General features: G+C 42.1%; 1 protein-coding gene across 1 annotated transcript in view; it reads left to right on the top strand.

The window, feature by feature from the left end:
• Window positions 1-3276: 3276 nt before the first annotated feature.
• The window catches only part of Grb14 (growth factor receptor bound protein 14), a 139174-nt gene continuing 119347 nt past the window's right edge, over window positions 3277-23103 (top strand). Inside the window, exons 1-2 of the mRNA XM_045147443.1 lie at window positions 3277-3455; window positions 4741-4873. Of these exons, the coding sequence (XP_045003378.1) occupies window positions 3277-3455; window positions 4741-4873 (312 nt within the window). The remainder of the gene's footprint in view (window positions 3456-4740; window positions 4874-23103) is intronic.

Genomic DNA, 23103 nt, shown 5'->3' on the forward strand with positions numbered 1-23103 from the left:
TTATTCTGCAATCACGCATAGCAACTATATTCACCAGAGCTTTAGCATTGGTTCGGTTCTCTGAACCTGATTCCATAGCATTCTGTAAAGAAGATCTGGGAACATCCATCCACACATGCAATAGGGTTGTATTTTAGCAGAGGAAGGAAACATACAATGTAGAAGACAGGAAGAAACAGAAAGACCATCCCAATCCCATAGTCTTCCTTCTCATCAGTCTCATGCTGGTGAATCCCAAGGAACAAACCCAACCACATTCATAGAACAAAGACATCTTTTGTTTCATCAGTAAAGTAGATCCTGAAGAGAAGGCAGTTTAGGGCAGGGTAGAAAAGGTTAGAAAATAGTTGACGGAGTAAGTAGATAAGAGCAAGGAAAAATAGAGTAACAATCCAACCCAGTACAAGAAATAAGGGGAGCATGAACACAGAATTGTTTGGATAAGAAGATACAGACACATGCATACACATACGTGAGAGTTGGGGGGGGGGGAGAAGATTTAACTGCTATCACTATAAGCAACAATTGTCTGAATGGATACAAAGCCAGGCAGCAAGAAACATCAGCCATGTATCATTTACAAAAGGCACCACAGAAATGTAGAGATACAAACATCCAGACAGTGGATATTGTATTAAAATTTGGCCCTTACATATTTAAAGCAAAATAATGCACAAACAAAAAATACACGAATACATACATATATATATATATATATATATATATATATATATATATATAATCTCCACAATGATAGTGGAAGTTTGTGGGTGTGGGTGTGGGTGTGAGTTTGAGAGGGGGGGTGTTGGGAGTTGGGAAGAGAGACAAACTGCATCATTAACTGTGCTATAAGAACACTCCAATCCTGTCACTTTTAGAGAAAATAAACAGCTTCAAAAGAGTTCTGGATAACATTATGGTAATGAATAATTTTTATTTATTTATAGTTTAAGTCATCTGCAAATACATAGCTCATTCTTATTTTTCTGGAATGGTGGGTATAAATCTCACAGCTTTTACATTGTACTCATCTGAAACCCAAGAATAGAGTCCAGACCATAATTCAGAGAACGGAATATAAATAAGCAAGGCATCTGCCTGGTACACATGGTCAATACATGTTCACTATTACCATTAGTATTCTTAATTTGATTCTGAAGGAAAGCCAGTTTGGTACCAACTTGGCCCCTGCATGTCTGTTCTTTTCTGGACCTTAATTTTGATGTTAGGAAAATGAAGAGTTTGGAGTTCTTAAGTTTTTGTTTTTAATGGGAGGAAAATGTTTATCTCAGGCTTATAGAATCCAGGGGGAGTTCCATGAGAGCAGAAGCTAGCTGAGTCCATAGATCCTAAGCAGAGAGACACCACCACACAGCAAACAAACATGAATAGTCCCAGCTCCTGCTGGCTCTGAACACACCTTAGTTGGTCTACAAGATCCACTCCCAGTGGCACCTCCATCAGGAGTCTTACTTTTTTGACCTTTTTTCAAGGTAGGGTCTTGCTCTAGCTCTAGCCCAGGCTGAGCAGGAATTCACTGTGTAGTCTCAGGCTGGCCTTGAACTCATAGAAATCCTCCTACCTTGCCCCTCCCTCCAACCTTCCTTCCCCCAGTGTTGGGATTAAAGGCTTGCACCACGAAGCCCCACTCAATTTTTTTTAATTTAAATATTTATTTATATGAGAAGTAAAGAGAGAGAGAGAGAGAGAGAGAGAGAGAGAGAGAGAGAGAGAGAGAGAGGGAGAGACAGAGAAAGAGAGAGAGGGAGAGAGAGAGAGAAAACGGGCATGCCAGGGCCTCTAGCCACTGGAAAGGAGCATGCACCACGTTGTGTATCTGGCTTACCTGGGCCCTAGGGAATTAAACCTGGGTTCTTTGGCTTTGCAGGCAAATACCTTAACTGTTAAGCCATCTCTCCAACTCCGGCACAATTTTTAAAAATATTTATTTATTTATCTGAGAGAGTGTGTGTGGGGGGAATGAATATGGGTGTGCCAGGGCCTCCAGCCACTGCAAAGGAACTCCAGATGTGTGCGCCCCCTTTTGTTTCTGGCTTACATGGGTTCTGGGGAATTGAACCTGTGTCCTTTGTCTTTGCAGGCATGTGCCTTCACTGCTGAGCCATCTCTCCAGCCCGTGGCACAAATTTTTGACACAGTGGTTTTCTTCCTTCCTGGAACACCCCAGGCTTTGTCCTTGGAGCCAGTAACCCCTGGTTGTTAGTGGTATTTTGGTGTGGCGCCCTGGTGGGAGAGGAGGCACTGGCCTGAGGACAGGGGCGCTGAGTTCTTCAGGAATCAATGTTTATCTTTCATTGTGTAGAGGTTGTGGAAGTTAAGAAAACGTGGTGAAACAGATGCCAGGGTCAGATGTTACCTAATTTGGTCAAAGAACAGAGAGTGAGTGTAAAATCGTTGGAAACGTTCAACAGTGCACAGGGAGGTTAGGACACCTACCGGAAGGGCAGCTGCAGGGTCAAATTTCAGAGTAGGGTAGCCGCATCCAAGGATGAGCTCAACGTACTTGAGATGGAAGCTTCTGGGTTGTATCTTCACTACATCAGTTACTAGAGGACTACCTTGGGCTGGTCTTAGTTATTTGAATGTAAAATAGGTTGCTATATTAAAAAAAAAAAATGGAGCTGTCGGGAGGGAGGAAAAGCAGAGTGGGAAAACGGCTCTCCTTGAAAGAAAAAACGCATCTTTCTAATAATTCCAGACACCTTGGGGTTTCCTCCTACTTTCCTGAGGATTATCATCTCAAATGAAGTTTTCTGTGGACAGCACGGGGCTCCTTCGTGGTGACTCCGCTTGCCCCACTCCGTCTCTGGCTGGGCAGTGCGGAGAGCCTTGGGTCAACGTAGCCCCAGGACCCTAAAGCCTCCCGGGGCCGCGGGGCCTGTCAAAGTAGCCGGGTGACGGCGACCGCGTAGGTGATCTCACGGGAAGAAGGGGAAAGGCGCAGGGGTCAGCGCTGCCCAGCTCGCTGGCAGCTGCCTGGGCTGCGCCTCGCGCGCGGGCGGCCACCTGGGGCAGCCGGCGAGCGCGGGAGGGCGACGCCAGCGCCCCCGAGCGCCGGGGCCACGCGCGGCCGGGGCTCCCCGCTCCCCGCCCCCCGCCGCGCCGCGCCGCGCCGCCCCCCGCGCCGCTCCTCCCCGTCCCCACCCTCCTCCCCCTCCCCCTCCTCCCGCCCCGCCCCGCCCCCCGCGCGCCCGCGCTGCCAGCCGCCCGGGGCCGCCGCCGCCGCACCTGCAGGGCGCTCGAGGCCCGGCGACCATGACCACGTCGCTGCAGGGTGGGCAGAGCGCCGGGGGCAGGGCGGCCGCCCGGGTGTGCGGCGGCGCTGCCCGGGGGAGGGGCGACGCCCACGACCTGGCCCGGACCCCCGGGCTGCACGCGCGTCCGCGGATGCCCGCTCTGGACGCGACCCGCCGTGGGGCCGGGGCGGCCGACAGGTAGGCAGCCCTCCCTCCCTGCCTCCCTACCCCTTCTCCCTCCCGCTCCCTGGCACCCTCTCTCCCGCTCCCCTGGCACCCTCCCTTCCTCCCAGGGCTCGCAGCGTCCCGGGTCCGGCACAGGTCCCGGGGTGAGGAGGCGGTCCTCCGGGTGGCAAGTGCCCCCGAGCTTTCAAGTTTGTGAAAGTCTCGGAAGAGAATTCCCTTGGAGCTGCCTCCTGCGGGGTCAGCGGGACGTTGCGATCTTCCAGTGCACACCCCTCCCTTTTTTTTTTCTTTTCATAAATAGCATCACTGGTTCATTGAGAGCTCTGTCTCTCTCATCTTGGTCCATCCGTGTGAACCTGGACGCCGAAGTCCACACTGGCCATCCTCTGCTGCTGCTCCTTATTTCAAACAAACAGTAGTCCCTTTTATCTTACAGATTTTAAGTGTAAGTGCGTTCTCCTCTCACATAGTCTCACAATGACCCTGGAGATGCAGAGTGTGGAATGACATTTGAGCAGTCTCCACTGTTTAACCCGGAAAGAACACAGGCTTTCAAAGGTTTCCCAATCTCCAGAGCGTTCAGCACTAAGTCCCTTTGGAGTTGCACCTACTTTTGGAAAGAAAAAGGCCACCACATATATGGCCCTTTATAATCTTTCATTTAAATAGCACTGTTTTCTCTTCAGACTTTCCAAGTGCTCTGGCTTCAATCAAGTTAAAATTACTGTCCAGTGGCTTAGAGAACATTTATATTAACAAGCTCTATTGACTTACCTTCTCCCAAACACTATCTTGGTGTTTAGCATCTATAAGCGCTGGAAAAATCAACAGACTGTGAGTGGGCAACATTGTGAATGAAATTTGAAGTGAGATGAACCACAGCTATATTTAATAAATCATAACTTCCACAAGCTATTAGCAAGACTTCATAGGGACATAGTCACTAAATGCAACTTAGAGATCTTCAAAATTTTGATAGATGCATAACAATTCCTGAGGATAATTTTTACATTTTTAACAATGACACAGATTATATTGCTCCTTCAGTAAGTTTCCATGCCTAGTGATTTTTTTATTTTGAAGGAAAAGGACAGGAATAGTACAAAAATTATTTGTATTAATTAACATTTTATTTTGGTTCACAAAAGTACACCACAGTCTTTCCTGTACATTTTATATAATATTAGTATTGTCACAGAGTGGTTCATGGTGCCTTAACAATTCTTTTTAATCGTGACAGCGATTATATTTTACATTCTGTTTTGTGTAAATTCTACCCTATGTTCTCTTGGTATAGGAGAAAAAAGAAAGATCTTGATGTTCTGGAAATGCCTTCTATTCCAAACCCCTTTCCTGAGCTCCTCTGCTCTCCATTCACATCTGGGCTGTCAGCAGGCCTGTTTCCCAAGGCAAACTCAAGGAAGAAACAGGTATGCCAATAACTTCTGAGTTATTTCATTCCAGTATTTTGGAAGTTTTATATCCACACAGTTTTAAAGATGCTTGCAACATAATATTAGCAAATCCTTTACATGGCCATGCTAAATAACTCTTGGCTAACTAGTCCCCTGACTGCTTTTCTTTCCATTCCATATAGTTGGAAAGTCAAAGGTAACTTCTTAGGGTCTTGAGATGGGCTAAAAGATTCAATACATGTAAAGTGCAGTGTCTGGGAGCTATTGCCATTCGCCGGGAAGGTAACACACATTAAATGTGACAACATCAATTTCAAGGCAGTTTTAACTTCCAATTTTAAATAAAAGGGACAGAGATAATAGGTGAGAAGATTGGATTTAAAAAAAAATATTTATTTATTTATTTATTCATTTATGAAGGAGAGAGAGAGGGAGGGAGGGAGAGAGAGAGAGAACGGGCATGCCAGGGCCATAAGCTGCTGCAGTTAAACTCCAGACACATACCCCACCTGTGCATCTGGTCTAAGTGGTCTCTGGGGAATCGAACCTGGTACCTAGGCTTCTCAGTCAAGCACCTTAACAGCTAAGTCATCTCTCCAGCCCCCTAAACACATTTCTGACATTAAGAACCATCTATTAATTTGAAACTACATTCTGAGCATTGATATTTATCAATTCAAATTATCATTCAATGCTTCAAAATGACATGAACATTTTTTAAAGTTTTTATTTTTATCTATTTATTTTCGAGGAGAGAGAGAGACATATAGAGATACATAGATAGAGACTACGGATACACCAGGGCCTTTATCCACCGCAAATGAACTGCAGATGCCGTATATTACTTTGTGCATCCAGCTTTATGTGGGTACTGGAGAATTGAACCCTGGTTTTTAGGCTTTGCAAGTAAGCACCTTAACCACTGAACCATTTCTCAAGCCCTAGAGTTTTTTTTTATTAGTTATGTACACAGCATGTATACAGCCTTGTTGCTTCCATTGTTAGCCTCCTCCCTGCCCCCCCCACCCCCCACCGGCAAAAGGACCCTTCTACTTGGGGAATGTGTGTCGTGCATTGTGGGGTTAGCCATCAGCTATGGGGAAGAGGCAATGTCTCTGTGCATAATAACTCAACATGTGGCACTAAGAATCTATTTGCCCTGTCTTCCGCAAATTTCCCTGAGCCATGTTGGGTTCTTTTAGGTCTATTTCAATGATGGGCTCTTGGGAACCTCTTTGTCTTGGGATCTCTTGTTTGGTAGGTGTTGAGTGTCTCTGTTTCTATCTCCTTCACCCTTGTGCTGGTACGAGGCTCACCAAGAAAGCAGCACTCTTGCTCATTTCCCCAATTACTCTATGGTTTCAGCTGGGGTCCTGGTGAGGTGTGATGGACTGATTTCTCTCCTCAGGTTCTGCGTCCATGTGAAAAAGAGAAGCATCCTCTTCAAAGGAGAGTGAAGTCAGCACCAGATAAATGGGACAACCATAATTATTTTAGAGAATTTAATAGGTATAGGCCGTCTTGTAGCCCATGATTGGTGGGAGCTTGATATTGGAGAACACAGCCCTAGATTTTTTTTTTTTTAATGCCATCTTTTAACTTACACCTTTCCACCCATGCTGATCTCATTTCCCAAAGGAAAGTGCTAGAAGAAATGTGGCCAAAGGTAATTGGAGTTTAGAGCTCACTATGTTTGCATTCTCTTGAATTCCACACCCTGGAAGCTTTGCTTGCAGGTTTCTGGCTTAAAAGTGATGATTGGAAGATAGACTTTACTTGTATGATTTTCTTTCTTTTCAAGTTTTTGTTTGAAATTGACTCATGCAAATTAAACTATGGTGATAAAACAACCAATACATCATGATTACATATTCTGAGAGAGAGGGAGAAAAAATGAAAACACAAGGATGTATGTTAGAATAACTGATCTCTTATGCACTTCCTCCCAGTTTTGGACTAACAAAATAGAGAGAAGCTTCACTTGACAAAACCCAACTTGTTTTTACAAGGACAGGGACAATAAACTCCAATACCAGGAACTCATAATATCGAGAGGGATAATGACCAGAGGAGAGAAGGTATTGGTTATCTACTCTTTCTCCTTTTTCTATAATTTGTGTGTGTACTTTTGGAAGCAAGTGTCTTTAACCTCTGAGCCATCTCTTCAGCCCTTGTTGCATGTACTTTTGGGAACAGAGGAATACTGTAGGAAGTAGATGGGTCTTTAAAATGTGTCAATAATGGAGACAGTAGGAAGTGTATTTTGATGGGTGTTTGATATATATTCTTTGGGAGGGAAGGGTGTTGAAGCCTGACTTGGCCTTTGCAGAGAGACTAAAGAAGACTGTCTTAAAAGCTTTACCATCCAAGTGAAGCTTAAAGATCCCCTTACAGAAAAGCTCTACTGAAATACCTAAGCTCTTTGAGAGTGTGGGTTTGGGGTCAGGGTATGAGGTGGGAATTGAGATGATATAATTGACTGTGTGCCCTGGTACTGGTTTCTGACATCCTTAGTTGGAAGGATATTCATATAATGTTCATCAGGTAGGGGGACTCATAGATAATTTTCCTAACTATGAAAGGCTTGACACAATTATCACACCATCCTGGGCATCTATGTGAGTAGAAATGCCACATGTGGTTGTTGATTAAAGCATGGCTTTGATATGGAGTTGGAGAGGAGTGGAGGCTGAAGAGAAGAAGTAGAGAAAGGTCTAGACAGACTCTCCTTTTACTTTTGTGAAGAGATATAGAATGCCTCTTAGAGAGATGCTAATAGCACAGGGTTTGTTTTGCAAAGAAAATCTTGGGGTGTTCATGGTAATAGAATGGGGGAAACAGAGAGTGTGCTCAGTCTCAGGGTCCAGGAAAGATGTACTCTAAGTATGCATGGTCTCAGAGTCCAGGTAGACAATGCAGAGAATGAATGACTTTTTTTTTTTTTTTCCAGATTAGACCTAGTAAATTAGAAAATAGGAAAAAAGAAAAAGATGTCATGTGGTTGTTGACTACAGCAGGTTCCCCTTCAGGCCCCGTGTCCCATGTAAGCAGGGTAGAGAATGCTGTACCCACACAATAGACTTGAGGTTTCACCAGCAGAGCTCTGGATGCACTGTTGGGGGTTTGATCACAGGCGAGTGTCCCTCCTTCCAAGGACACTTTTGCTAGTGTCTCCCTAGGGCCAGGTATGGCAGATCCCTAAGAGAAGGTATCCCAATGTTGTGGAAAAGGAAATTCCTTCTTCCCTTTCTTTCCAGCCTTGCTTTTCCCACATTGAGGCTTGGCTTTTAGATTTGATCCTTTTAATTCCTTTGTTCAAGCTCAGTTCTTTGGAATGAGAGAGGTGTTGAGAATATTCTATGTTGGGAACTTCTCAAGCTCAGTGTCTTTGTGACACTTGAACCCTTTTACAAGGTAGTACTTCTGGTCCGATTATCTCTACCTTTTGTTGAGATGATGTAAATGGTGACTTGTGACTGTTCTACTCTGCTGAATATTATTCATACTTAAAACACAGGAAGCTGTCTCTTCTCTTTATATTCTCGTTCATTGTTTGTTAAACCATTCCTGTCATGTTAGAAATTCTTTTCTCCCCATAAGCAAAGTGAAGAGTTGTGTTTTTTTTCCACCATTTTTTTTCTCAATTTTTATTAACATGTTCCATGATTATAAAAAAATATCCCATGGTAATACCCTCCCTCCCCCCACTTTCCCCTTTGAAATTCCATTCTCCATCATATCCCCTCCCCTTCTCAATCAGTCTTTTATTTTGATGTCATGATCTTTTTCTCTTCTTACGATGGTCTTGTGTAGGTAGTGTCAGGCATTATGAGGTCATGGATATCAAGGCCATTTTGTGTCTGGAGGAGCATGTTATAAGAAGTCCTACCCTTCCTTTGGCTCTTAGATTCTTTCTGCCATCTCTTCTGCATTAGACCCTGAGCCTTGGAAGGTGTGATCAAGATGTTACTCAGTACTCCAGTCACTTCTTTCCAGCACCATGATACCTTTTGAGTCATCCAAGGTCACTACCATCTGAAAAGAATTATCTACCCAAAGTGAGAGTAGCATTAATATAAGGGTGTAAATATTAAGAGAAGTGCTTACTGGGCAGTTTGATAAGCATAGTATATACATTTTTCCAGACATCAACAGATGTTACATGCCTAGGGCTCATAACTACCCCTGTTTTAAGTTTTCAGTATCAGGGATGTATTCCCTCCCATGGAGAGGGCCTCCTGTCCAATTGGAGGGCAGTTGGTTTCCACCATGATAGATGTGCCACTATTGCACCCGTTGGCTCATTTGGCCTGGCTGGCCAATTATAAGGCTTGCAGTGTCCACTGTTGAATATCTTCACTGGTGGTATCTCTTTCTCCCATTGAACTACATGTAGAATGGCTTCTTCCAGCTTTCTGTCAGCTGTTTTTTTTTTTTTAATTTGGAAACTAATGACCAGAAAATTCAGACTAGAAATGTTATATACCACATGACCTTTAAAAACTACAGGCAAAAATCATTTCAAAGGCCATAACTATATGTTTTCTAAACAATGTGAAAAATTTATGTAATGGATGATTGGCAATGTGATTAAAGTCACAAATGGTTTATGTTTTATTTCGTTTCACAAACAAGCTGTGCCAAAGTATATAGCACCATAGGCTTTCAATATTATTTGAAATGAGGCAAGAATGAGAACTGCTCTTTTCTTTCTCTTTCTTCTTCCCTCTCTCTCTCTCTTCCTTCCTTCCTTCCTTCTTTTTTTCTTTTTTTTGGTTTTTCAAGGTGGAGTCTCACTCTAGCCCAGGCTGTCCTGTAATTCACTATGTAGTCTCAGGGAGGCCTCGAACTCATGGTGATCCTCCTGCCTCTGCCTCCCAAGTGTGAAGATTAAAGGCATGCATCACCATGCTGAGTAATGTTCTTTATTCCCCCTCCATTTTAAAAAGTACTCATCACATGTCATCCTAAGCCTATTTTTTTATGTGTGTTTGCAGTAATGCTGATTTGAAATATAAGTTTCTTTAATCTTTATGATACAGGAAATTACTTCTATTAAAATGACTTACAATTAGGTATTTTCTTTTTCTAATTTGGTTGAAATTTACTAACAAAATCATCCTTTAGTGTTGACCCTAAATATCTATTACATGTAGAAGAGTAACAAGGAATAGATGTTTTGCCCTCACAGAACAATCCGTTCTCATGGTCTCACCATCAACCCTTGGATAATGTTTGTGCTTGCACACAGCTTTTGGAGGAGCTCTGGTCAGTTGCTTCCCAGCACTGCAAAGGTCAGATAACTCAATCAGAGTCAGGTGCCTGGATATTTTAAAGATTAAACCCTACGAAAAACTGTGTCATGGAATGAGTGAGTTGGGAGGAACATTTGGCATCATCTGGTGTCCTACTTTTACAGACTTGTAAATTGTGTGTAAGAAATACTGGGTGTTTAAAAGTGATACAACTAGCTCTTGAAATCTGGATTTTTTGAGGACTTGACAGCAATTTTGGAAGGATGGTACAATTTTCAAAGAAAGCAAAGACCTTAAGACAAGTATAAGCTGTAAATTTATATCAGCATTATTATATACACTCTACCTGTAATACAAGAGCTGTACACCTGTGAGATCCCTTTGTTACTATTCATCTAGGGACTGGAAATCCTCTCTCTTCTCTATTTACACCTTCTTTCTTACCTTCCTCTTTCCATTCCTGAAATATTAGTGATTTTTTTCTGAATTCCCTTATGGTTTTACTAACCTACAATTGATATGAAAAAGTGATCAAATAAATGACTATCTCAAGTAATATTTTGTTAATACATTAGTAACCAATACATAATCTCAGTAGAAGCCTAGGAGGTAGTCTTACATGGTGAGCTCCCTTGGAGTCCTAGAACTTGGGAGGCTGAGGCAGGAGGATTGTGAGTTCAAGGACAGGGATACAAAGTAAGAGGGGATTGAATCTGTTAGTCACATTTAAGACAAAATTGAATTCAGGGTTGTAGAGATAGGTCAGTGGTTAATGGTGCTTGCATGCAAAGCCTACGGGTCCAGGATTAATTCCCAAGTGCCTGTATAAATCCAGATGCACAAAGTGGTACATGCATCTGGAGTTCATTTATAGTCTCAGTGGCTCTGGTGTACCCATACTTATTCTCTTTTTGTCTGACTGTTTCTCTGTCTCTCTCTCCCCGTCTCGAAAACAATTAATATTTTTTAAATGAATGCATAAAAACTGGAAGTGATTTGCTCATGCTTCCATAATCGTAAGACTATAATGTCTCACTGTTGCAGCCCGGTTTGCATTGCTGGTAGAAATCACCCAACCAAGAGTAGCTTCTGGGAAAAAGAGGTTTATTTTGGCTCACAGGCTTGAGGGGAAGCTTCACGATGGCAGGGGAAAACGATGGCATGAGCCGAGGGTGGACATCACCCCCTGGCAAACATAAGATGAACCACAGCAACAGAAGGGTGTGCCAAACACTGGCATGGGGAAACTGGCTATAAATCCCATAAGCCCGCCCCAACAATACACTCCCTCCAGGAGGCATTAATTCCCAAATCTCCATCAGCTGGGAACCTAGCATTCAGAACACCTAAGTTTATGGGGGACACCTGAATCAAACTACCACATTCCACCCCTGGCCCCCACATGATATCCACACATGATGTAAAATACAATGCATTCAGTCTGACTTTAAAAGTCCCCATAGTTTTTAATCAATCCCAATGATGTTCATACATCCCCATAGTCCAAGATCTTTTAACTGAGCCATAATACCAAAAAATAACCTCAAAAACCCCATAATGGCACAGAATAAATATTCACACTGCATAAGATGGCATTGGGCATAGCAAAGAAACATTCAACCAATACAAGATTTACAACAACCAGGGCAAATATCAAACTCTGTAGCTTCAAGTCCAGCAACTCTAACCAGTGACAAATCTTCAAGTCCGATAATTCTAACCAGCAACAAGTCTCTGGCATTCCAATTCCGCCCCTCCAGCTAGGCTACTCACAGTCCTGGAAAACTTCATCAGGGCCGGCAGCTCCTTGGCAGCCATCTCATGGTCCGGGCATCTCCACTGGGTCTGCACTGCAATCCACGGTTCATCCTCATGGCCCCATGGGGTCTCTATGCAGGCAACCAGCAAACCCACTTCACACTGCCCATGGCCATTTCCAAAACACAAGACTGTGTTGCAAACTCAATGACCCTCTTTCCAGCATTTCTTATACTCCACAATACCAGGTAGGGTGCCAATTTGTTAATCCATGGGGGAATAAAGCAGACTTTGAAGAACAGGACACTCCTTGAACACTCAGGCCCCCTTCAAAAGAGTTGACATTCTTTCTGTTGCCCCAGCGCAGGTCAGCTAGCCCAGTCTCAAAGGTTGTCATCTCTCAGTTGCAGCTGAACGGGCAGCAGTTCACCCAAAGATTTTTTTTTTTCTGTGCCATATTCCTCTGCTCACACCAGTTCATATCTACACTAAGCAACCCTGCACAACTTCTCAGGACATGGGCACAAGAGCAAGCTTCTCATACAAACTGCTAGCCCAGTCCAGGCAAAGCTTTTTTTCACCCTCATAAGCCAAACCTCACAGTCCATAGTTCTTACTGCATTCAGGTCTTGCAGCTCAGACCAGGATAGTCCATCAGGCTGTACTTACAGCACTGCAAGGCATCTCCTAGGCCAAGATTTCAAATCTTCCCACATTCCTCTTGAAAATCAGCTCCAAAAGGCCAAAGCCACACAGTCAGGTGTCTAGCAGCAACCCCACTTCTGGTACCACTTTACTGTTGCAGCCTGGTTTGCATTGCTGGTAGAAATCACCCAACCAAGAGTAGCTTCTGGGAAAAAGAGGTTTATTTTGGCTCACAGGCTTGAGGGGAAGCTTCATGATGGCAGGGGAAAACGATGGCATGAGCAGAGGGTGGACATCACCCCCTGGCAAACATAAGATGGACCACAGCAACAGAAGGGTGTGCCAAACACTGGCATGGGGAAACTGGCTATAAAGCCCATAAGCCCGCCCCCAACAATACACTCCCTCCAGGAGGCATTAATTCCCAAATCTCCATCAGCTGGGGAGCTAGCATTCGCAACACCTAAGTTTATGGGGGACACCTGAATCAAACCACCACACTCACCATACTTACTGCTTCTAGTCTGTTCTGAAGCAAAGTAAGTCCTCCCCACACACCCCTACCTCAGAAAAACGAGAATATCTTCCAAGTAATTAAGATCCTGAGACTACATAGTAAATTTCAGGTCAGTCTGAGCTCAAGTGACACCCTACCTCGAAAAACAAACAAACAAACAAACAAAAAAAGACAAAAAAAATTCGTTTTCTATATGCCTTTGATATATCTTGGGGAAGTTTTCTCTACTGTGTCAGGGATGTTGAAAGGGCACCTGGATCTTTGTACCCAGATTAAAGGCACTCCTATGTTGTTCCTTTGTGATGACAGTAACTATTCCAGAATTTATAAGCCGAGCCTCTCTGTGTGATCCAACAGGGAACTTGTGTGTCCTTGTCTCTGTTCATTTACCTAACAGAAGTGGAAGGAAGTTGTACTATATACCCCTGGTTTTCCAGACTCACCATTTATCAAGATTCTGCCTAATTTATTTCCTTAAAAAGATTTAATTTCTTTGATGAAGTATTTTGTAGTAAATCCCAGACATCCTGTCATGGCAGTCCTACCTAGCTTTTATATGCAACTCTGAAAAGTGCCTTTTTAAAATACAACCCAATTGCCATCATTTCCGAACAAAAATAACAATAATCCTTGTTATCATCTGAAATGACCCATAATCAAATTTCCTTGGTTGGAATGACACATGAAATCCTCAAATAACAAACTAGTAATGTTTCAAGAGTCTCCAAATTAGCTCTTTGGATGTCTGAACTCATTCTCAAATGGAAACAACCTCACAATTGCATCTAGACCCTCCAAGCTATTTAATAAAAATCCCATTTAGTGTGAAATGAAATACAAATGTATGTGTGGGAAGAATAATAGAACAAATCTATCTAACAGCAGTTTGCTACTTTAGAATGCCGGTACTTGGTGAATATCATAGATATTTTGAAGAATTAAAAAACATACAGATCTTTATCACCCCCTTTTAGGCAGGTCATAGAGCCCATGCTTCTCAAAGACTTCTTAGTGAACCACCTTTCTGAGAATTCTTAAACTTCCTGCAAAACTCACCCAGTGATAATATTCTAGAGGGGGGTTCTTACGTATTTTTTCTCTTTGGAAATGCAAAATCCTTGGTGCTCTTACACTCTGCCACTTTTAGACTCAGTCAGTCTGATTTTTCAAAACATTGGACAATTAGTTGAGAGAAGGAAAAAATATTGTAAATGGACTTTAGTTGGTATTTTAGCCATGTATTGATTGATTGTTTGAAGGAAACACAGCCTCAAATGAACCAGCCAGAATGTTTTAGTACTTGAAGGCCAAAAGTTCACTGGACTTGTTAGAGACTGGAATTATGAATTTGAAAGTCGGCAAAGATCAAGGTAGTAACCAAATTCTCTCTTCTCATTACTTTCTTCTGCAAACACATCGCATGCTTTCTGCTTCTCCTTGCATATCCTTGTTGTCTTTTGACATTTCTCTGCATTCTTATTTGCCAGTGCCTCTGGATTCTCCTCTATTAGTGGTTCAGCACTTGGTAGGCATCTGTATGTGTAGGGAAATTTTATCCCTGTGCATCTAGGTCTTAATCAGATGTGGACAACTGGACAGAAGGACTTGGGCCCCTACTCACTCAGTAAGAGTACTTCTATGAGGAAGTACAGGCTCAGTAGTTATGGTAGATAGAAAACAATGACAATTAGTATCTTGAGAAAAAAGATCTCCAAAAAAATTGAGAGAATATCAAAACTAACTCTGAACAGGTGTGTGGTGGGTAGATGATGACCCACCAGATGACTAACTTAACATGTCCAGTTCCTGGTGCCCGATTCCTTTGCTTATGTGAGTTCACTTACATGATCTATATTTTCTACAGTGGTTTCAGTCAGTTGATGCCATTCTTTAGAGGGATTAGCTTCATCCTGATTTTCATGAGATCTTAGACTCTGATGAGGGGAGCTGATATCTCCCTCTCCCTTTAGTTATCTTCATTTGTAGCAGAATGCAGCTGTCTCTTTCCATTTTAATAATTAATTTTCCTAGTACTTCTTCTATTTTTCATTTTTTTTTCTAGTTTGAAGGTTGCCTCTAATATTGGATTAATTCTCAAAATACATTTGCAGTCCATTTTTTTAAAATTTTTATTTATTTATTTATTTGAGAGCGACAGACACAGAGAGAAAGACAGATAGAGGGGAAGAAAGAGAATGGGCGCGCCAGGGCTTCCAGCCTCTGCAAACGAACTCCAGACGCATGCGCCCCCTTGCGCATCTGGCTAACGTGGGACCTGGGGAACCGAGCCTCGAACCGGGGTCCTTAGGCTTCACAGGCAAGCGCTTAACCGCTAAGCCATCTCTCCAGCCCTGCAGTCCATTTTTTATGTTCAGTATTGGTTTTATTTTTCACATTATAAAGTCCTGGCTTCTGTTTAGTTTTTTTCTCCCCCGCCCCCCAGGGATATATAGTATTTTCTACTAGGAGACGAAAAACTATAGTTATCCATGACTCAATATAATGTGTATCAAAATATAGGAAAATATTTCCTCAGTCTTAGAGATGTTGCTTTGAATAAATACTAGTTTATATGGAATAGTAACAAATTCTACTGTGAAAATGTAAAGCTATGTGTGTTTCTTTCTTCTCTTTCGTTCTTTCTTTTTTTTTTTTTATTTTTCAAGGTAGAGTCTTGCTGTAGTCCAGGTTGATCTAGAATTCACTATGTCGTCTCAGGGTGGCCTCTGCCTCAAACTCATGGGCTCTACTTACCTCTGTCTCCAGAGTTCTGGGATTAGAGGCATGTACATACATGTCTGGTACAACATATATGTATTTGAGAGGAGATAAACAAAATTGAGGATTGTCTTTTATGAAACTTAACAAAGAATAGCTCCTGGGGGACCCTTGGACATGACTATAGGAAATGATCATGGTGAAGAAATAGAGGGAAGTGATCAGAGTTATTTTGAAGGGAAATGAGAAGGGACACAGGAGTTGTTTCTTTGCTTCTTTTCTTTCTGGCCTACACATTTCATATTTTTCAATTTTTTTTTTTATTTATTTGAGAGTGACAGACACAGAGGGCAAGACAGATAGAGGGAGAGAGAGAGAATGGGCGCGCCAGGGCTTCCAGCCTCTGCAAACGAACTCCAGACGCGTGCGCCCCCTTGTGCATCTGGCTAACGTGGGACCTGGGGAACCGAGCCTTGAACCGGGTCCTTAGGCTTCACAGGCAAGCGCTTAACCGCTAAGCCGTCTCTCTGGCCCCATACTTTTCAAATTTACAAAGTAAAATAAATACAAATATGAGGGTTAATATTTGTACTTTGTTTATAAATGCCTGCATTCCAAAACGTCATTAAGCACTTGTTCAGTTATTCACATATATTTTTATGTAGATGCAATGCTATATGTGGTAGTTAGGTTGGCAGGCCACTCAGTCATAATTTTTTTTTTTTTTCGAAGTAGGGTCTCACTCTAGCCCAGGCTGTCCTGGGATTCACTATGGAGCCTCAGGGTGGCCTCGAACTCACTGTGATCCTCCTCCCTCTGCCTCCTGAGTGCTGGGATTAAAGGCGTGTGTCACCATGCCCGGCTTCATCATGTTTTTTAATGTATAGTAGCTCCTAAGGATAGTGTATTTATAACATCCTGTGCACCACTTTTAATGTTGCATCTATGGGAAGATGCAAGTTAGTATGATGAGATTGAAAGAGAGAGAGGGAGAGAAATAGGTAAGGAGACAGAGAAAGAGAGAAAGAAAGAAAGAGATAGGGAGAGAGAGAGAGAGAGAGAGAGAGAGAGAGAGAGAGAATGAATTAGCACTTCATAGACTGTGACCACAGCAAACGAACTCCAAATACATGTACCTCCTTAGTCACTGTCAATGAACTCCAGACACATGTGTCACCTTGTGCATATGGCTTACATGGGTCCTGGGGAATCAAACCTGGGTCCTTTTGCTTTGCAGGCAAGTGCCTTAACTGCTAAGTGATCTCTCCAGCCCTGAACTGACTTTTAAAAAGTATACCACTTATTTTAATTAAAAACATAAATTATAGCTAGGTGTGGTGGTACACACCCTTAGTCTCAGCACTTGGGAGGTTGATGTAGGATTATATGAGTTTAAGCTAGGCTGGGTTACAGAGTGAGTTCCAGGTCAGCCTAAACTAGAGTGAGGTCATGTCTTGAAAAATAAAATTACTATAATTAGCTTACATTCGATGCAGTTATTTCTGGTTTCATTTCTGTTTTTTATTTAATTATATCCAAAGCTAAAACCTAGATGTGAATACACATACACTTACCAAAATGTTCTGTGCACTTCTAGCAATAAATGATGATGCTCCAATGGCATATTCCTGTGTAGTTATTATTATTGTTATTATCACTATTGCTAACATTTTGTCTCTTTTTTTGGCATGATTATGTGTGCATGCTTGTTCATGAGTATGAATGGGGGCATGCTTGTGCCAAGGCACACATGGAGGTCAGAGGACAACTTCTGGCGGTAGTCCCTGCCTTCAGCCAGGTTTATTGCTCACTGCTGTATTTTCCAGGCTAGCTTGCTTACCAGCCTATGAGAGACTCTCTTGCCCCTTTCCTTTGTTCTTCTCTCTGTGGGTGTACTTGGATTACAGATGGCCACCATAGCATCATGTGGATCTTGAGGATCTGAGCTCTAGTCGGTAGTCACGCTTGCATGGCACGTGCTTTAGGTACTGAATAATCCCCCAGGCCTATTATCATTTTGTGTTTATGCTTTAATTTTAAAGATGTTTTATTGATTTATTTGAGAGAGAGAAAGAGAGGTAGGATAGACACAGAGAGATAGCTAGCTAGATAGATAGAGAAATGGGTATGCCAGAGTCTCAACTGAACTACTCCAGACACATGCTTAACATCTGGCTTTACATGGGTATTGGGGAATTGAACCTGGGCCAGCTGGATTTTCAGGTAAACATATTTAACAACAAGCCATCTTTTTAGCCTATTTTTTTTATTTATTTTTATTTTTTATTTTTTTAGAAAATATCTCAATATCTCATGCAGCAGACATTGGCCTCAAACTTGATATATAGCTGAAACTCTCCTTGAAGTCCTGATCTTCCTACCTCCACTTCTTAAGTGTTGAGATTACTAGAATGTATCACCATACCAAACAGTTTTGTATTATTTTTCTAAAATTTTTAATTATTTACTATTAGAGAAAGGTGGTGGAGAGAATGGATGTGCCAGGGCGTCTAGCCACTGCAAATGAACGGCAGACACATGTGCTACCCTGTGTTTCTGGTTTACATGGGATCTGGGAATTTGAACTTGGGTCCTTAGGCTTCACAGGCAAGCACCTTAAGCACTAAGTGACCTCTCCAGCCCAGTCTTGTATTATTTTAAATTTTGACTGCCTTTAGCTAGTTTTTTTTTTTTAACAACAGTATAACCCATTTTAAAAAATATTTATTCCTCAGACTGATACTGACACTCTATGTAATTGAGAAGTTGAATTTTCTCTGATAGGACGTGTCTTATTTGTCTGATTGATTTTAGAGGATTAACTTTCCCAATTATGTGGTTAACTTGACTCCCCTTTCCTCCCTTCCCTTCCCCTCTCCACCTTTTCCTCTAGGCTCTCACTGTGTAGCCCAGACAAGTCTCAAATTTGTGGCCCTCTTGTCTTTGCCTCCTGTTATAATAACATTTGTGTACCACCAACCTGACTGACATTTTTCCTTTCCATATTTTTTTTTTACTGCCCAAGTTGTAACATGCAGATTTACTGATTTTTGGACACACTGTTAACACTGAATATTGGTGATGTCATGTGCACAATCACTTTGTCTTGAAATAGCAGTTAAGATATGACTGACATATCACAGCCTCCTTCCTGCCTGTGCACTAAGAAAGGATGTGTATGCTGGGCTGGAAAGATGGTTTAGTGGTTAGAGATTGAGATGTTCAGCCCATAGTGCTTGGCCTCATGGTTTTGGGCCTGAAGAGTCAGCTTGCATGGTGGGCAGGCCTGGTGGAAGAGAGCTGTGCACTCTAGGATGGTTTGGCAGTGCCAGAGAGGTGAAGGAGCTGGTTCCAAAAGCCTCTTCGAAGGGAAGCTCTACCTTAGTTCTTCCTGCTAAACCCCATATCTTAAGGTGTGTACCAGTTTTTAGTGACACCATGGGCTGAGGCCCAAACTTTTAATGCTTGGGCCTTTGGATGACATTTAAGATCCAGATCCAAACTATAGTTTTTAATCAAGCTTAATTTTATTCCCTAGCATTTTTTTCTGTTGGCATGAGTAATGGATATGTGTATAAGTGGTGTGCATGCATATATGTGTGTTTTATGTGTAGGGGTGTGCATGTTTATTTGTGTGAGTGTGTACACCAGAGGGTAATCTCACATGCCATTCTCAAGTATTCCATCGACCTCCTTTTTAGGCAGGGTCTCTTAATAGCTTGGAACTCACCAATTCAGCTAGACTGGCTGGTCAAGGACCCCTCGGGATCCTTCTGTTTCCACCTCCCTAGAACTGACATTACAGGCATGTGCCACCACCTGGATTGTATGTAGGCACGGGGGAGGTCAAATCCAGGTCCTCATGCTCACAAGACAAGTTACTGATGGCGCTGTCTCCACAGTCCTACCTGGCACTTATTATTCCCTGCCACACTGTATGTTCACAGGTTTATTGTTACTCTAAGCCTTTCCCCATTAGAACAGAAGCTCTGAGGAGACAGAAACAGTTTTGGTCACTTAGTCTCCAGCAGGTAAACAATGCCTGCCAATCAAGTAGGACCCCAATAAAACTTTTACTTAATGAATAAAAGAAAATGAATGAAGAAGGAACAGAGCAATGTTTATTATTAAGAGAGGGAATGAAGGCATATTTGGGAACATACTGATAGTTTAATATAAATGGTATTTAACTTGTAAAGAAGCTTAGGAAAGGAAAGTCTATTTGTGAGATGCTGGTCAGGATAAACCTTTAGTCATTCTCTTACAACTATGAACATTCTAATTTGGTACTTTTGCTCAGATAACTCCCATACTTTATCTCTTTGGTCTCCTTGTAAGCATGTTCAGCCTTACCAGCACATTTATGCCCATTCAAACACATACTACTTTATGAACTAAGTCTGGTAGGAGTTTTTCACTTACCCCACATTCACAGTGGAAGATTTCTTTCATTCTTAGGAAGGGTGGGTGACACAGGCATGAAGCACAGTATTCAGATGAAAGGGCCACATTGGTATTATTTAACTGTGGATTGGCAAGGCTCTGGCCAGTATCTGGTTTCTCTTTGGAGCCATTTTGCATTATATTACAGTACTCTGACTGTGCTGTGCCAAGGAAATTAAGATCAGCTGGAAGACTCTGAAGGTCATTGGCGTGGAATCTTAGGGCACTGGGAACTCAATGTTTTGTTTTAATGACCTCATTTCGGCTGAACCTGCCTTTGTCCCCAAAGCATAAAGGCACCTTTACAAAACCATGTCCACACCTTGGGAGAGATATGGGAGAGGTTCATAGAAAAATGACTTAATGGTTGAAGGTATTTGGGCCAGCATCCAAGTGCAGAACACTGAATACATTGTGGCACTTTAATTGAGAAAGACATAGAGGAAGCTTCGGGTCTCTCTCCGACATGAGCTTAGCCACCAGGTTTCATGTTGAAGAGATAATCAGAAGGTTGGAAGATATGGTTTCAAGATAAAATAAAAGACAAGAATGTGAGTGCTGCCCATAGCTGTGAATAGGCCTTGCACACCAGCATGTGAGTTCTAAGCGTATCTCCAGGGACAGACAGAGTTGGGGAATGAGAAATGTCCTCCATTTTTTGTACAGCGGGCGTCTCCACTGTGTGTGAGGCTTGTGGGACAGCCATATGAGAAGTTGCAGGGTAAATGTTGGAGCGCCTTTTTGGAATATTAGTTTTAACTAAAAATACGAGGAAAGCATTTTTAAATTTGGATAAATGTGCCTTCTTACAGATATGATGGATTTTCAGGCACAAATGACACAATTTAGGATTATTGCCTTCCCCAAGGTGCCAAAGGCTGTACAGTTAGTCTCTTCCATTTTGGGAAAGTTCTGGTATAGATATTTGAGGCCCAATAATGCAGTTTTTAGTTCTGGGAGAAGGGGCTCTCTTAATTCCGTAAGTCTTTCTTCTCTTGCTGAAATTCTTTCTACCGATTCTTGGATTTTATCCGTTACAGTGTCATTAATGTTGAGGCTATGGGGTTTCGTAGCATTTGAACACTGGCTTCTACTCTATTTTCCTGCATTTTGGCAGGAAATGGCTCTCGTTGAAAGGTATGGAGATGACCCAAGGCCTCTATCTGTTGTCTCAGTGGCTTGACTGCAGTTTCGATCACGTTTTTTTTTTTCCTTTCATCTTGAGACACTTGCTTCTCTTCTGCTTCTTACAAGGTCTTGGTTGTAGGACTTTAATATCAGTGGTCACTGGGGATTTTGTATTGAGACTTGCCTTCCTTACTGCCAGGATGACCTCATCTGCTTCCATTGTGGTATTAAATTCCATTGCTTCAGTTGCAGTATTAATTCTAGGCTAGAAATTTATTCCAGACTGCCTGCTCCATAGCGTCACAGCCCTTCCTAAATTAAACTCAGAGAATTCCAAATGGAATTATCACTTTTCTTGTGAGAATTATCTCTTCTCTGTTATTCTCCTTCATAGGAGATGGAAAACTCTCCCCACATATTAACAAATCATAGATCTCATAGTCAGCCTGTCTATCTCAGCTGTTATCCGATTGGTTACCAAGTCCTTTTGAGAAGACACCCTTTTTATAAGCTCTCCCATGGCCACAGTTCAGGCCAAATCACCTCTCAGAATTGTGTGCAGATGCTTCTCACTGATTACTTTGTATTTAGTGTCTTCATATCTTGAAGTACAATATGCTTGAGATGTTTTTTTTTAATATTTTTATTTATTTTATTTGTTTTTTTTGGTTTTTTGAGGTAGGGTCTCACTCTGGTCCAGGCTGACCTGGAATTAACTCTGTCATCTCAGGGTGGCCTTGAACTCATGGCAATCCTCATACCTCTGCCTCCCAAGTGCTGGGATTAAAGGCGTGCACCACCACGCCCAGCTTAAATATTTTTTTTATTCACTTATTTGAGAGTGACAGAGAGAGAAAGAGGCAGATAGAGAGTGAGAGAGAGAATGGGCACGCCAGGGCTTCCAGCCACTGCAAACAAACTCCAGACGCGTGCGCCCCCTTGTGCATCTGGCTTACATGGGTCCTGGGGCTTCACAGGCAAAGGCTTAACTGCTATGCCATCTCTCCAGCCCTTTATATGTTTTTTATTGATGTTGTTAAGGAGGGAATGGTCATGGAACATAAAATTAGCTGTCTTACAGTATCCAGTTTACTGGCATTTAGTGCATTCATGATGCTGGGCTATAGTCATATTTGTGTATTTTAAAAACATTTTTGTTACTGAAAAGAAACTCTATCCCATTAAACAGTCACCTCATCTTCCTCTTTCAGCCTCTGGCAGCTTCTGTGGAATTACCAATCCTGAATGTTTCATAAAAGTGGATGCATGCAGTGTAGGCTCATTACAGTCTGATTTCTCTCACTCAGCATTCTTTTTAAGTTTAGCCAGGTTGTAGCAAAACATGCATCAGACCATGAGTTAATTCCCAAAATGTAGAGATGTAACTACTTTCCATCTTTAAGAAATAAGAAAAAAGTTATTTGTTCCCACTTGTCTCTCCTCTTAGTTATAATTTATTCTTTTTCTTTCTACTTTGAGGGGAACAGTGATCTAATATTAGCAAGTATCTTTCCTTCTGTGATTTTCTTCTTTTACAGTATATAGTGTTATAATGTTTTAATGATCTATGTAAAAACACATTGCATACATGTAGATCTGCAACTTTCTGTGTTTTATATTCTTATTCAATCCATATTAATAATTGCTTAACTAGTTGATCTGCATTGCACGCATCCATCATAGCTGATTGTCCCTCCACTGAAAACAGTTCACAACATAATGACCCGTGTTCATTCTGGTGCATCTGTGCATGGATTTCTCTACTTCCTGTATTCAGAGAC

The sequence above is a fragment of the Jaculus jaculus genome, chromosome 4 (genome assembly GCF_020740685.1).
Source record: "Jaculus jaculus isolate mJacJac1 chromosome 4, mJacJac1.mat.Y.cur, whole genome shotgun sequence".
Classification (NCBI taxonomy): domain Eukaryota; kingdom Metazoa; phylum Chordata; class Mammalia; order Rodentia; family Dipodidae; genus Jaculus; species Jaculus jaculus.